Source organism: Anolis carolinensis, chromosome X (assembly GCF_035594765.1).
Source record: "Anolis carolinensis isolate JA03-04 chromosome X, rAnoCar3.1.pri, whole genome shotgun sequence".
NCBI classification, from domain to species: Eukaryota; Metazoa; Chordata; class Lepidosauria; order Squamata; family Dactyloidae; genus Anolis; species Anolis carolinensis.
This window is the reverse complement of record NC_085847.1, coordinates 5,915,181-5,929,453: the sequence shown is the minus strand read 5'-3', so window position 1 is coordinate 5,929,453 and position 14,273 is coordinate 5,915,181. Positions and strand designations below refer to the sequence as shown.

Genomic DNA, 14,273 nt, shown 5'->3' with positions numbered 1-14,273 from the left:
TTCCACTCGGTGGCCTTAGGGGAGGGGGGCGCTCGGGGCAAGGGCAGGCCCCGAGAGAGCCCAGAGATGGCTTGGACAAGAACAGGAAGGGGATAGGTCAGCGGAGGAGAGCATACCGAGAGGGAGCCTTAGCAGAGCTAAAGAGCCATTGACTTAAAGCTCACAGGGTCTCCATTGGAGGAGGGCTTGGGAAGGAGCCTTGGCATTCTCTTTCTGGGGTTCATAGGGCCAAAGACTGGAAGCCACCAAGTCCCTCTTGCCCAGTTGCTACCTCACACCTCCAAGAATGAATCTGGTGGCAGAGTTGGGAGTCACTTGGAATTGGCAAGCCACTCTCCAGGTTGGGTGCCATCTTGGCTCATGTCTTGCTCGCAAAGGGGCCACAGGCAAGGAGTGTGTGGGCATGCAGTTAGTGCTCGCAGTCTGATCCAAAGAGTAGTGAAGGATAGCGGCTGTTGCCGTCCTAGACATCTGGAGCAATGTCTCTGAAGGGCAACACGAGCGAAGAGACAAGCTCCCAGCGTCACCTGGTCTTCGACAAACCCTTGTAAGAACCGGTTCAACAAAGGATTTGTGGATGAACAGTTGTGTTAATAAAACGAGCGATCCAGTGTCATGTCAGGCCACTTTTACTGGGGTTGTTGAACGGGTGCATAGAAAGAGCACACTTGAAATGATCTCTCCAACAGGGTTTTTTGTTTTTTTTTTGGGGGGGGGGGGGGGGAGTCTTTCATTTTCAGACAAGGAGGCCTTTGGCTGGCGGTCACCCACAGCTGGCTCCAAAGCCGCCAAGTTAGCATTGGAGCTTACTAGGATCCAAAGGGGATTTTGAATCCAAGCAGGTGGTCTCGGCTTCTGTCTTTTCAAAAATGGTCAAGGCAAAAACAGGAAAAGCAGAAGAGGAGGAGGCGAGGCAGGGTCTGCAGACCAGGCCTGACCTCACAGCTGCTCTGAAAGGGATGCAAGGGAAAAAACAAGCTCTTCCCTGATTCAGATTTGGAGAGCCACAACACTTGGCCCTTCCTTCCTCAAGGGACCCTCCCCGAGAAGGGAAGCGGGGCCTCCTTTCTTTCCACAGGCTTTTCCTGCAGCACTTACACGGTCGTGACCGAGGGGAAGGCTCCTCAAGTCCAAGGCCTATATTGTGTTTGAGAAATCTCTGTCTTTCCTTTGCTAAGCAGGGGTAAGGCCTGGTTGGGACTTGAATGGGGAGCCACCAACGATGAGGAGCCACCCGGAGTCTCACCTGCCCAAGAAACTCTTCTAAACTGGAATGAGGTTCCCTTTGTCAGCGGCACAGACATGAGTGTGGGTGCCAGGAGGCCTCGCTCTCCAACCCTGGTGGATTGACTCTCCTGCCAAACTTGCTCTGCTGCCAGCTGGGCTCTGCCACTGAGGCGCCCCCCCCCCCTTGCGCCACTTCATCACTGTGCCCCTCTTGTGTGCTGCCAAGGAGGTGCAGCTGGCCACAAAAGCCCTCCACTGGTCAAAGGCGGGCGAGTGCTGCCATTCATGATTCAACCTGAGTGTTGAGAGGTGCCCCAGCCCCGCGTCGCCACAGCAACCCCCTTGGAGGCCCCCAGTCTCCCTGGACCCCCGTCGGGCATCTGTGCCAGCCTTGTCCTTTGGGTCTCTGCAGCTGTCTGGGGAGAGGGGCCTTTCTCAGCTGCGGCGCTCCCCCCCCCCCCCCCCCCGCCCGCCCATGCCAGGAAGGCAGCCTCTTGCCTTTGCCTGGCCAGGGACGAGCCCGGGGGAGGCTTGCCAAGTTTCCCGGCTGCGCAGGGACACAGGGGCCTTGTTGGCCATCTCTTGATTCTGGCGGCTCCCTTGGGAAGCGATGCCACGCAGGCGGAATGGGCTCCCGCAGGTGTCCGACGGGGCACGGTTCCCAGGCAGAGCAAGGAACAACCCCCCTCTGTTTTGCCTTGTGCCCATCTTTCTGTGCCCACGCCAGCTGCCCGCCGTCATTCTCCTCCACATTTGGGGACAGTGACATCCCAAATCATACCTCCCCTTCTGCCTTCGATTCCACCGCAGTTTAAGGAAGAGGTGCTTTGCTCTTAAGAGCAGTTTGAGAATTTTAGAATTAACATCCTTTGACCTGTCATGCAAGAACACACAACTAAAGCCTTCCCAAAAGATATCCATCTTTTGGGAAGGCTTTAGTTGTGTGTTCTTGCATGACAGGTCAGACTAGATGGGGTTCCCTTCCATCTCTGGTGGATTGTGGACTGCCCTGGGAAGTCATCAAGTCCCCTTTGGAGGTCTTTAGAGACTGGATGATGGGCATACCATTGGGGCGAGACTGAACCATCCCGTCCCTTGGGGTGCAAGAACTGAAAAACACACAGAATACAAAGAGAAAAACAAAGATTGCACTGGGTTATTGGAAATATTTTTATTGGCTGTTGAGTCAAAGCCTGGTGCTAAAAATATGTGTCCTCGTCCCCCGTCCCCATGCCCCCAATTGCTTTTCCTCATTGAGAATCATTCCTTTTGCACTTTTGAGAAACAAGAGGGGTCAACCTCAAGCCCAAATGTCCGCCTCTGGTCTTGGGTTCAAAAGCACCTTCACATTTTTGTCCTGCCAGAAAATCTTTTCCTTTCCTTTTTGGTGCAGGTTAAGTTTGTTAGGGGAAACACACTCTGTGCATGCTCAGAGACCCGACAACAATGACTACAAAGGGTCCAGGCCTAAACCTGGCTAAGAAAGGGAGGGTGCCCTCTTCTCTTCCCCAACAGTCGCAGACTTCGGTGCTGCCAGACTGCAGTGAGAGCTACAGTCCACAGACAAGAGGAAGGCTATGGAACGCTCAGTCAGACCCATTTAACCCAGTATTGCCAACTGGGACTGGCACCCAGGGCTTTCAGCCTTACCTGGAGGCCTCCCATCCCAAGGTGAACCACCCCAGCCCTGCTTAGCTTCCAAAAGCAGAGGCCTCTTTGGGGGGAGGGGAAGCTGTTTTCTTCGCAGGCGCAAAGCCTGGCATCCTTTCGGTGCGCTACGCCTGCTGTGCCGGCAGGTGGTGCAGTTGCCTAACAGACGAGACGGCACCGAGCAAATCATCTGCCAGGTTTCTGGAGTCCAGCAATCTCACAAGAGCCCAAGTCCTTGCACTTGGCCCTTCTGCCACTCTCAGTGGGTGAACCACGCAGAGGTGGACTGGTGCCACCAAGAGAGATGGGCACAGGCGGAAGGAAGCAGCGGAGAAACCCAGGGCAACATCCCACCCATTCCAGCTCTTCCTTCCTTCCATTGACTATTGAAACCCAAAGCAGCTTTCAGCTGCCCCATCTGCCCAAAATCAGGAAATCAACATGCAAAAGTTAAGCACTTGGTGGAAGAATCGTGTTTCCTTCTTTTGTCCTGAGTCTTTTCATGGATGTCCAAGGGGCCACCGCCAAAGGGACCCGCCCAAAAGGGATGCAGGTGCCCAACCAAGGGCCAGGGGAGGGCTCCAAGAAGAGCAGAGAGAGCGTGCCAGGAAAATGCCAACCCACGTCGACCAGACAGGCAAAAAGATCCCCTCCTTGTTGTTCACCTTTCTGCCGTACATTAGAAATGTCCTTATGTGCTCCAGACAACCATCCTGGCACCATACTATATAAGAATCCTCTTGGAAGTTGTTAACATCATGTCAATGTCTGTTGCCATGCCCGCATCAGCTGCCATGGGTCCATCTGTGAAGTCGGAAGGTGCAGATGAAGAAGACGCCATTGCAAAGAAACGTAAAATGGAGTGCCAAGGAATGTGGGTACCTGGCTAAAGAGGAATGGGGAAGGAGTGCCCCAAAGATGCCCAGGTCAGGGCAACAGGCAGGGCAGGGCAGGCCTCAGCGGGGCGTGGCGTGGGCCTGCTCTCCCAGGAGCACCCTCAGACCTTGGTGCCCAGGGAGGGGGCCTCAGACTTCTGGGTCTGCCCGCTGAGGGTGGAGGAGATGGAGCCCGCGGCCTGGCCGGCGCCGCTGCCACTCCCACCTCGACGCCGGGCCTGGCGGAGACCGAGCAGACGCCGGCACTGGGCACGGAAGCGTCCATCGAAGAAGGCGTAGAGGAAGGGGTTGAGGCAGCTGTTGAGGTAGGCCAGGCAGGTGGCATAGGGGTGGAGGCGTAAGATGAGTGCCCGCCCAGGGCAAGGCAGCTCCAGGATGCCCACCCAGGCCAAGACGTAGAGGCTCTTGAGCAGGTGGAAGGGCAGCCAGCAGCCAGCAAAGACCGCCACCAGGGCCACCAGGATGCGCAGCAGGCGTCGGCGCTGGCGCCCCTCATCCCGTTGCCGGGGGGCCCGTGGGCGGAAGTGGCGCCGGACAGCGGCCCCAATGCTGCAGTAGCAGAGGGTCATGAGCAGCAGTGGGGCTGCAAAGCCCAGAGCCGTGGTGGCCAAGCTGAGGCCCGCCAGCCAGTAGACCTCTTCCTCAGGACTGGATGCCAAGGCGCTGAAGTCCATGTCGCACTCCACCACCACCACCGTGCCCACGGAGGTGTTGCCACCAAAGTCGTCGTAGTGCCTGTCATCGTAGTGCCGTCGGCTGACGCGTGTGTCGCGGAGAAGCAAAGCCGGCAAGGCCAAGAGGCCCGCCATCAGCCACACGCCGACCAGAGAGAGGAGGGTACCCAGGCGGGGCCGGGAGGATGAGGAGCCAGCGCCCACCCCGCCACGCCCGGCTGAATGGGGCAACGCATGGACGATGGCCAGGTAGCGCTCGAAGCTGAGGCAGCCCAGGCAGAAGGCCGAGGCAAACATGTTGAGCAGGACCAGGTAGCTGCTGAGCTTGCAGAGGGCCGTGCCGAATGGCCAGTGGAAGCGCAGGGCTGTGTAGGCCGCCCAGAGGGGCAGGGTCACCACGAAGGCCAGGTCGGCCAGCGCCAGGTGGCCCAGGTAGGTGTCGGCCGAGCGGCGCTTGCCTGCGGGGCCCCGCCAGACGGTCAGGAGCACCAAGCCATTGCCTGCCAGGCCCAGCACAAAGACCAGCAGGTAGAGGGCCGGCAGGAGGGCAAAGGAGACCTCCCAGTCTGTCTCGGCGGCCTCCACCTCCCAGGCGCAGGGCTCCGGGTGGCCTGGCAGGCTGCTCCAGTTGGCCCCCGAGGCCTCCTCCTCCTCCTCGTAGTAGTAGTACAGCTCCCCCAGCTCCGAAGGCTGCTCCATGGTGGGGATGCCAATGCCAATGCCAGGCCGGTTCTCACCTCCGATGAGCCTCACGCTGCTTGGTAAGCTATTACAAAGCTATTACAACCGTCAGATGCCTGGCAAGCGGGTGGGCAATCGCAGCCGAGCTCTAATGGCAAGCAAGCTGGCCGGCGGGCAATTGTAGCAAACCTTCGACGGGCAGGCAGGCGATCACAGTCACCCTCCGACAGCAAGGAAGTTGGCAGCGGGTGGATGGGGGCAGCCGACTTCTGATAGCTGGTAAGCTGGCAGGCAGGCAGTCGAAGATAACTGATGGTGGGCAGGTGGGAGACGCCAGTTAGCGGGGAAACGGTGAGCAATCACAGGAAACCTCTGGCAACGAGCAAGCTGGCAGGTGGGCAAGCAGTTGGAGCGTACTTCCGACGGGCAGCAAAAGAGCAGGCAGGCAGGCAGGCAGGCAGGCGAGCAAGCGATGGGTCTGGGGCAGAGCTCTTAAAGGGCTGCCTGCCGTCCAAGAAACACCGCCTCCTTCCCTCCCACTTTGCCCAGAAGGGAGGAGAGGGGAGGGGAGGGGAGGGGAGGGGAGGGGAGGGAGAAGGGCCCCTGGTTCCGTTCCAAGGCAAGCACCCTTTGGCGCCCTCCGGCAGGGGTGCCAGCTTCAACCCTTCCCCAATCTCCCTCCCTCCCTCCCTCCCTCCTTCACCTGAGGGCCATTTCTCTTTTTTTCCAGCCTGGGTTCCTTCAGTCTTCAAACCCAAAGGCATTTGCACCCTTCCATCAATAAACCTCGGACAGGATTTGGCCAATGGGGAGAATCTGGGACCAAATTTGGAGGCCTTGAGAACCTCAAGGTATTTCGGAGGAAGGAAATGGCACAAGCCATTGCCAGGAATTCCTTGCCCAAGGAAACCCTCTAAGCGGGTGGCGATGGCTGGGGATGGTGGCCGTTGTAGTGCAAGCCAGCCGAAAGGCAAAAGCAGCCCTGCCTGCCTGGCTGGAATCCCTGGCATGCCCAGGCGGGCCTCTCCTCCCCGCCCCCCCCCCCGCCCCCCCAGGCCGGCCAGCCTTAATCCCTCCCTGGCTGTGCCCCCTCCTTGGACCGGCAACCAGGTGTGACTTGCCCTGTGGGCATTCCTCCCGGAAACCTGTCATTTGGGCCTCACACCTGCCTGTCCTTTGGCTTTGCACCTGGATCAGAGGAAGGCAGGCCAGCTGGGGGGCCTGGCCTGGCCTTCCTCCGCCGCCTTCCACAAAGGGGTCCCTTCAGGGCAAATTGGGGGCACCTGCCTGCCACAAACATGCGCCTGCTCCTCTTTCAGTTTAGCTGAGCTGGATCCAGACGGCCAACCCTGTGGCCAACCCTTCTTCTTGGCCTGGCTCCCAACTGTCGGGGGGAAAACAGTCTTGGCTTCTGGGTCTTCTTGTGGCCTTGGCGCACCCGGCTTCCTTTCTTATGAAGGCTCCGACAGGAGGAAGATGGGTGGCTGGCCCTCCGAATGGTGGCCTCAACCCCTGGCCGTGGGGAAGGGCCTTTGGGGAAGGTTTCCGCTCCCAGAATCCCCCAACTCAAATCCTTTCCTGCCCAAGCTCTGCTGAACAACATGTAAAGCTGGCGGGCACCAGACCATGCTCCTAAGAATAAAACTTTATTTGTATTCTGCTTTATCTCCCACTGGTTTGGTGGAGGATGCTGGGATGTGTCCTCCCCCCAGAAAGGACACCTTCCCCATCCTTGCCTGTTGTTGTTTCCCTTCAAGGAGCTGGATCTGGCGTCAAAAAGAGTTCCTTCTGATCCCTTTTTGCTGTCGCAAAGGCTGTTTTCTGCCGGACGGGTGGCTTCTCTTTGGGGGGGGGGGGGGTGTGTGCTTAGGGCAGAGCATCCTCTGCAGGAGGCCCAAAGGCCGGTTGCATCTCCCAGCATCCAGGAGGGCGAACCCAGGACCTTTGCAGTTCTTGGCCAAAGCCAATGCCCAAGAAATGCCATTTTCTGCACTGAAAAGGAGAGGCTGGCACCAAGAGGCCACGTTCCAAGAAGGGGACATGTACGCCATGTGATTGCTCCGCTGTGCCAACTTGGGCACCATGTGGGCACTCGGAAGGCGCCTTGGCCTGCGTTCCCCAATTGGGGAGATTGGCACAGATGTGGCAGCCCAGTGGGGTCAAGGGGAGAGCAGACTCCACAAGGCCCCGTGGATGGAGCCAAGGAGGGCGGAGGAGGAAGAAGGGAAAAGCACACACTTCCCCCTCGGCTTCCTGGCATTGTGTCACCCAAGGGGTCAAGGCAGGAGAGACCTGGAGAAACACTTCAGAGGCTTCCTTTGGGTGGCCATCGCCCGGCCAGGGAGAAAAACAAGCATGCCTGCCCCCCCCCACCCCACCCCCCCCCCACCCCTTGGCACGAAGAAGCGCAGGCTCAGCATTGGCTTCTTCACGCTGCAGACCTAATCTCTGGAAACAGACCTTCCCTTTGAGCCAGAAGGGAGAGCAGGCGCCATGTGCAAAGGGCAAGGGGAAAGACATAAAACAACACAAGATAATAATGATAATAACATAAGGGAATGTCCAATGCTGAGGCTGCAGTTTTTCATGCCATAATAATAATAACAATAACAATAACAATAATTTATATCATCATTGTCATACAATTATTATTATTATTATTATTATTATTATTATTATTATTATTATTATTAGCTGTGCCCGGCCACGCGTTACTGTGGCGTTGTCTGGTGGTGTCTGTATTTTATAGGCAGTGTGGATCAGGTCTAAGTGAGGCCTAACTTTGCCTGTCCCCTGGGCTGAGTGGGTTGCTAGGAGACCAAGTGGGCAGAGCTTAGCCTTCTAACTGGCAGCAATTGGATAAAAACAATTATTCCTCTCCCTCTAATTAGGACTTTATTTTTCTTCTCTTTTTGTTGTATCAACCTAGAGGCATGGATGAGGGGTTGTGCTATCAATTTTTGAGGTTGTGGGGTGTTTAGTTTTGTTGTTTTGTCGGTCGCCAGGATTCCATCACTCTTTTATATATATAGATTATTATTATTATTTTCATTGCTTCTTGCTCTCCCTTACGGGTCAAAGGAAATGTCTAATACTAAGACTGCAGTTCTTTGTGCCATAATAGTAATAATTTATATCATCATTATCATATTATTATTATTATTTTCAGTTGCTTTTTGCTCTCAAAGAAATGTCTGATGCTGAGGCTGCAGTTCCTCATGCAATAATAATAATAATAATAATAATAATAATAATAATAATAATAATAATAATAAACTCTAGGAGACTTAGGTTCCAATCCCCACTCAGCCGCAAAAACCCTGCAATCGATTTGTCTTGTCAGTTCAGACTGAAACCCGGAGCGGACTCCTTGCCCCCAAGGAATCCTCTCTTGAGTGGAAAGGCAAAGGTTAATCTTTTTAAAAGGAAAAGTGAGCTCTCTTGGCGCCTGAAGGGAACTCTCTCCGGTACCATCTGCTGGTGAGAATTGAGCATGGTATCATAGGCGGTACCTGAGCATGTGCAGAGAGCTAAAGAGCTGGAGCCGTATCCCCCACAGTCCTCGAGAAAGAGATCTCTGAGCATGTGCAGGTGTTTTTTTAATATAGAGATATATAGATATATATTTGCAAAATATGAATACAGGTCTCAGGACTGCCCTAGGCACTTTAACAGGCGAATAAGAAAACCAGAAAATGCAGTTCTCTGCCTGGGCCGCTTGCGGATACAGTTACATCAGAAGTGGGAAATCACCGCCTTGTCTTTGGCCCAAGTGCATGTCTGCAGAGTGGCCAATTCCTGGCCCAGAGGTGCAGGAAGGGCTGAGTCCTAGGGAATGGCTAGGCTTCAGCACCATGGAGAGCTCAAGGCTGGCTCTCCAGCTCCAAAGAGAGATGAGCTTGAGAAAGTCTGTATCTTGTTGTTGTTGTTGCTCCGCTGACATTAAAAAGCATTGCATATTTCATGACACAAGGAGAATATATAGGAAGATGGCAACCCGGAGAAATGTCACGGAAATGCAGGAAACCAAAGGGCTTCTGGATTCAACATGGTATTGGAAGGGGCACCATGGGCCATCTAGTTGAACCCGCTGCTGGTATAGGAACCCAGGATGAAGAATGAGGCTGGTTTATACCCGCCCCACTCTGGAAGACCCTACCAGTGCCCACCTGTGGCACAAACCCAGGCAAAAGTCGGTGGAACTAAGCTGTCCCGCTCTCTCTAACTGCCTGGCATCAAAACATGGGACAGTGCCAGGTCCCCACTCTTGCCAAAGACTGGCATGGTCCTGCCAGGGGAGAAACCAACTGCCCACATGACTGAATTTGTGCCACTCTGCCAACCACCCTCCAGCTCCCAGTTTGGATTTACATCGGCGCTTGCCAGGCAGTGCCAGTCGGCCCTTTGCCCACTTTTGGGTCCTGGAGGTTGAGCAAGAGCAGGGCGCCCACCGAGACGGTCTTCAAGCTCAGGATGTTCATGCCTTCCGGGGGGAGCGCTGCCCCCGACGCTGGCAAACAGGGGCCCCACACGGCCGCCATGGCCCCCTCCCCGGAGCTGCCCTTCAGCGCGTGCATCCGCTGGTGCTTGGCGAGGTGGGTGCTCTGGCCAAAGGTGCGCTCGCAGTGGGCGCACTTGAGGGGCCCCTCGCCCGCATGGAGGCGGCGGTGGCGGATGAGGGTGGAGCCCCGGCGGAAGGTCTTCTCGCAGTGGGGACACTGGTAGGGCTTCTCGCCGTCGTGGAGGCGCTGGTGGCGCATGTACTCCTGGCGGCAGGTGAAGGTGGCGCTGCAGGAGGCGCACGGGTAGGGCTGCTCCCCGGTGTGGATGCGCTGGTGCCACACAAACTCCTGCTTGTAGCGGAAGCTCTTGTCGCAGCCGGGGCACTTGTAGCTCTTCTCTCCCGCGTGGCTGCGCTGGTGCCAGGTGAACTCCTGCTTGAAGCGGAAGCTCTTCTCGCACTCGGGACACTTGTAGGGCTGGTCGCCCACGTGTGCCCGCTGGTGCCACATGAACTCCTGTTTGAAGCGGAAGCTCTTCTCGCACTCGGGGCACTTGTAGGGCCGCTCGGCCGCGTGGCTCTTAAGGTGCCAGGCCAGCTCCTGCTTGAAGCGGAAGTGCTTCTGGCAGGCGGCACACTGGTGGGGCCACTCGGCCGCGTGCGCCCGCTGGTGCCAGCTCAGCTCCTGCTTGTGGCGGAAGACCTTCTGGCAGGCCCCGCACTTGTAGCTCTTCTCCCCGGCGTGGACCTTCTGGTGCCAGGTGTATTCGTGCACAAAGCGGAAGCCGCGCTCGCACTTGGCACACTTGTAGGGCCGCTCCTCCCTGGGGGGTCTCGGCCGGGGTGGCAAGCAGTGGGCACAGGAACAGGGTGGAGCCTTCGTGGGGCCCCTTTCACACTTGGGGCAGAGCTGTGCAGCACCCTCCACCCCCGCAGGACGGGCAGGGAAGCATTTCTGGCAGCGGGTGCAAATCAGACGCATCTCCTCTGGGGCGCTCTCGGTGGGCCAGAAGGCACTCCTGGCTTGGAAGGTCACCGGGGCCGCTTGCCTGCCCACCATGGCACCGTTGGGCCACCAGAGCTGGCTTGGCCATTGCCCCAAGGCAGGCACTCCGCCGGCATTGAGCTCAGGCCAAGGGGACAACGTGCCAAGGGTGCCACCCTCCCTGCTGCCCTTCGAAGCCTTCTGGTCTCCAGCATGGCATGGCAGTCCAGCGGGGTTTTCTTCCAGGTTGGATTCCGTCTTGATCTGGACCTGGGCCAGCCCTGCAAGGAGAAACCACAGGCCGCTTGTAGAGAGAACCTCGATCCTCCCAGGAAAATATCCTACACGTACTGGGCCCAAGGGAGGTATGCCTGGAAGCTACAAGGCGTAGAGCCTTTTTGACCGATGCTCCAATTCTGTGGAACTCACGGCCTCCATATCTTAGAGCAATGTCAGAGTTGCGACCTTTTGGAAAAGCTCTCAAGACTTGGCTGTTTGGTTGTGCATTTAAGTAAATCAGATCTAATTTGCCAAATAGTCACTGTTGAATGTTTTTAGGTTGAATGTTTTTATGTTGAATGTTTTTATGATGAATGTTTTCTATATTGTGGAATGATATTTTAAATTGTAAGTCGCTCGGAGCATTCTGGTGGAGAGCAACTAATTAAGAAGTAAAGTGAAGTGAAGTGAAGAACTAGAATGATGGTTGCCCCAGGTGGAGAGGTGCCAGGTGCGGAGGGTGGCATCAAGACCTCCGAGGGGCCCACAACCCTCTGCCCTGACGTCTCGGAGCCCTATTTCCCACCCAAAGGGCGGACTGCACGCCAGAGCCATGATCTTGGGGTTGAGAGGAATGCCCAGCTGGACTTACCCAGGCAGTCTGGGGTCGAGGCCTCGCTGCCCTTGGCCTCCTGGCCTCCGCCGGCCCAGGGCGCCTCTCCCCGCTCCATCCGCAGGAGGATCTCCGGCTTGTGCTCCACGAGCTCTAGGCAGAGAAGCACACAAGCACGTCCCACAATTCCGCTGCTCTGGGAGACTACAACCCCCCCCCCCAACCCCTAGTCTGGCTTGTTGGGAGTTGTAGTCTGCAAGACAAACATCTCCAAGGCATTCTGAGCAGCAGGGAACGCTTCTACTGTTCAGACTGAAATCCAGAAGAGATGTGGAAAGAGGGCGACTGGGCCAAGCCGGGGCTGTGAGTTACCTAAAGAGCGGAGGGTCTCGTAGTTGTCCCGCATCACCTCGTGGTAGAGCGCCTTCTGCCAACCCACCAGCTGCGCCCACTCCTTGGGGGCAAAGGCAATGGCCACGTCCTCAAAGGTGAGTGGCTCCTGGAAGAGGGGAAACGTGGGCACGGGTTCATTGCAGAGGCGGAAGACACAAGGCAGCCTCTTGGGAACGCCCTTTGTGGCCATTGAAACAAGCCGGGGGCCAAGGAGGGAAGCGGGAGAGAAGCCGGGGCACATTAGGAGAGAGGGCACCATGGGAAGGGCGGACCTTTGCCAGCCGTGGCACCTACCTGAGGAAGAGGCCCCGCAGCCCCGGCCATGTTGCTCTGCCAGAGGAGCTTCTCCTTGAAGCCGTGCCAACCGGTGCGGGCATTCAGTCAGTCAGTCGGTGGGCTGCTTGGGGCGGCACTGTACCTGCTTCCTGGGCAGCCCTGGTGCCGCCTGAAGAGACCCCCTCCGCAGCTCCATACCTGACAGAAAAAGGAAGAAGAGGTCAAGGCCAGCTTGCCAAGATGGCCATTTGCATGCGGATGATGCAAATGGGGGCCTGGCACCCGGGTGGGATGCAAATGCCGCCTCTTCTTCCCAGCGTGCCCTGCTTCTTGGGAAAGATCTGTGCAGCCCAGACACCTCCCGTGCCAAGTGGGATGGAGAAGCCATTGTGGGCATGGGCTGGCACCAGAGGCCCTCTCCAGGGTGCTGAGCCCATGCGCAGGCTGGCATTGGCCCCCTTGGAAGGCACCTGGAACGTAAGAAAGACCATTGTGGCGCAAAGGAACCCAACTGGCCCAGAGGCACAAGACAGCAGCACCTTGGCACCCTTCAGACCTGCCAAGAGCTGGAATAGTTACAGCCTAGGACACCTTGGCATTAGTCCCCCACAGCAAGAAAGTTGGCATGCTATCACAAGAAAGGGCAGGAGTGGATGAAGAACTGTCATGCAAAATATAATAATAATAATAATAATAATAATAATAATAATAATAATAATAATAACAACTCTAAAGAATGAATGCCAGGAAGCCAGAAAGCATCTGCATCCCCCCCCCCCCCCCAGGCACAATATTCCAGCGCAAGCCTGCCCTGTCCGGCTCCTTCATGCAAATGGTATGCAAATGCTGCCCACAATGTGCTGGGCAAAGCATGCAAATCAGCCGCAGCCTGGCGTTGCCATGGCGGCCTGGCGAGCCGGGCATGGGCGCTGGCAGGGCCCGGCGCAAAGACCCCACTTGTGTGTCTTCAAGTACATTCAGTCCTATTTTGCTTGGCCAGATTTCTTCAGAGGTGCCTTTGCCAGTTGAATAAAATCCCACATTTTTTGCTTAGAACTGAAACATATGGCAGTGTGGAGTCAGATAACCCACTTCAAAGCAGATATTGTGGGATTATCTGCCGTGATATTATGGATTGTATGGCTGTGTGGAAGGGCCCTGAAAGTGGGCCCTATATCCCAGGATCTTAACCCTGGTTTTCTGTTTATCCCAGATTATCTGGAAGTGCAGACTCATATAATCCAGTTTAAAGCAGAAAACCTGGGATCAGATAACCCTTCCTTGCCAAGGCTGTTGTGGGGCAACAACCCCAGCAGTCCTCGCCACCGGGGATGCTGGGAGCGGGAATCCAGCAACAGGTGAAGGGTCACCCAACAGATGAGAGAAAAAGGATGGAGAAGAGAGAGAGAGAGCGAGAAGATGATGAATAGAGAGATAGATCAGATTTATAGGTGGGTGGATAGGCAAGTGACAAGGAAGACACAGATCCTATTCTAGTGATCATCTTGCCTATCGGTTTATTTATCTTACCTGTCATCTATCTGTCTGTCTATCTTATCGGTTTGCCATCTTCTCTATCTGACATGTATGACAGATAGATAGATAGATAGATAGATAGATAGATAGATAGATAGATAGATAGATAGATAGATAGATATAGACAGGCAGAGGCCCTGCCAAGCCCCCAAGTCCACGGGTGTCCCTGTGCCAGGCGCCTGTGCCTTGAAAGACCACGGAGCCCCTCTTGACCCCTGGAAGCAGCCCACCTTAAAGGCACAGGAGCCTTGCCTGGGTGGGCACATGGCAACCTCTCCCCCAAAGAAGCCCTTCTTACCTCCCATTGATCCCGATCCCAATCCAGCTGGAAGCAATGGCTCCTAAATCTCGGGGAAAAGGGGGAGAGAAGGGGGCGGCACAGGAAAGCTTAACCCTCTCGGCTCTGGATTCGAATCCTGGCAGCGAGGGATGCCCCTATCGCCCCCTCCTGGCCTGTATTTGCACGCAGTTTGGCATGGCTCCGGGATGCTGAGTTGTCATTGGGCAAGGCCCTGCGCCTTCTCTGCCCAAGGGTGCCGATGACACTGAGCATTGAGCCCGGGCAGTGCGGGTTGGTCTTTCCAGGCCCAGGGAAGTTGAGTGATTGACAGGTCTTTGAGCC

The 14,273-nt window shown here is 56.2% G+C and overlaps 2 protein-coding genes across 3 annotated transcripts; both read right to left on the bottom strand.

The window, feature by feature from the left end:
• Positions 1 to 2,383: 2,383 nt before the first annotated feature.
• Positions 2,384 to 5,651, bottom strand: LOC134292888 (apelin receptor-like). The gene has a single exon (XM_062958468.1). The coding sequence runs from the start codon at positions 5,144 to 5,146 to the stop codon at positions 3,875 to 3,877; it is 1,272 nt and encodes a 423-aa protein (XP_062814538.1). The 5' UTR covers positions 5,147 to 5,651; the 3' UTR covers positions 2,384 to 3,874.
• A 3,058-nt stretch (positions 5,652 to 8,709) lies between these two features.
• On the bottom strand, positions 8,710 to 14,261 carry LOC103280519 (zinc finger protein 485). Of its 2 annotated transcripts, XM_008119797.3 has the most exons (5): positions 13,950 to 14,261; positions 12,134 to 12,313; positions 11,819 to 11,945; positions 11,486 to 11,599; positions 8,710 to 10,895 (listed from the first exon to the last, which is right to left on the bottom strand). In XM_008119797.3, the coding sequence occupies exons 2-5, from the start codon at positions 12,161 to 12,163 to the stop codon at positions 9,496 to 9,498; spliced, it is 1,671 nt and encodes a 556-aa protein (XP_008118004.2). In that variant the 5' UTR covers positions 12,164 to 12,313; positions 13,950 to 14,261; the 3' UTR covers positions 8,710 to 9,495. The 2 variants fall into 2 exon arrangements, with proteins under 2 accessions (XP_008118004.2, XP_062814531.1); XM_062958461.1 differs by lacking the exon at positions 13,950 to 14,261 and having other exon boundaries at positions 12,134 to 13,922.
• Positions 14,262 to 14,273: the final 12 nt, after the last annotated feature.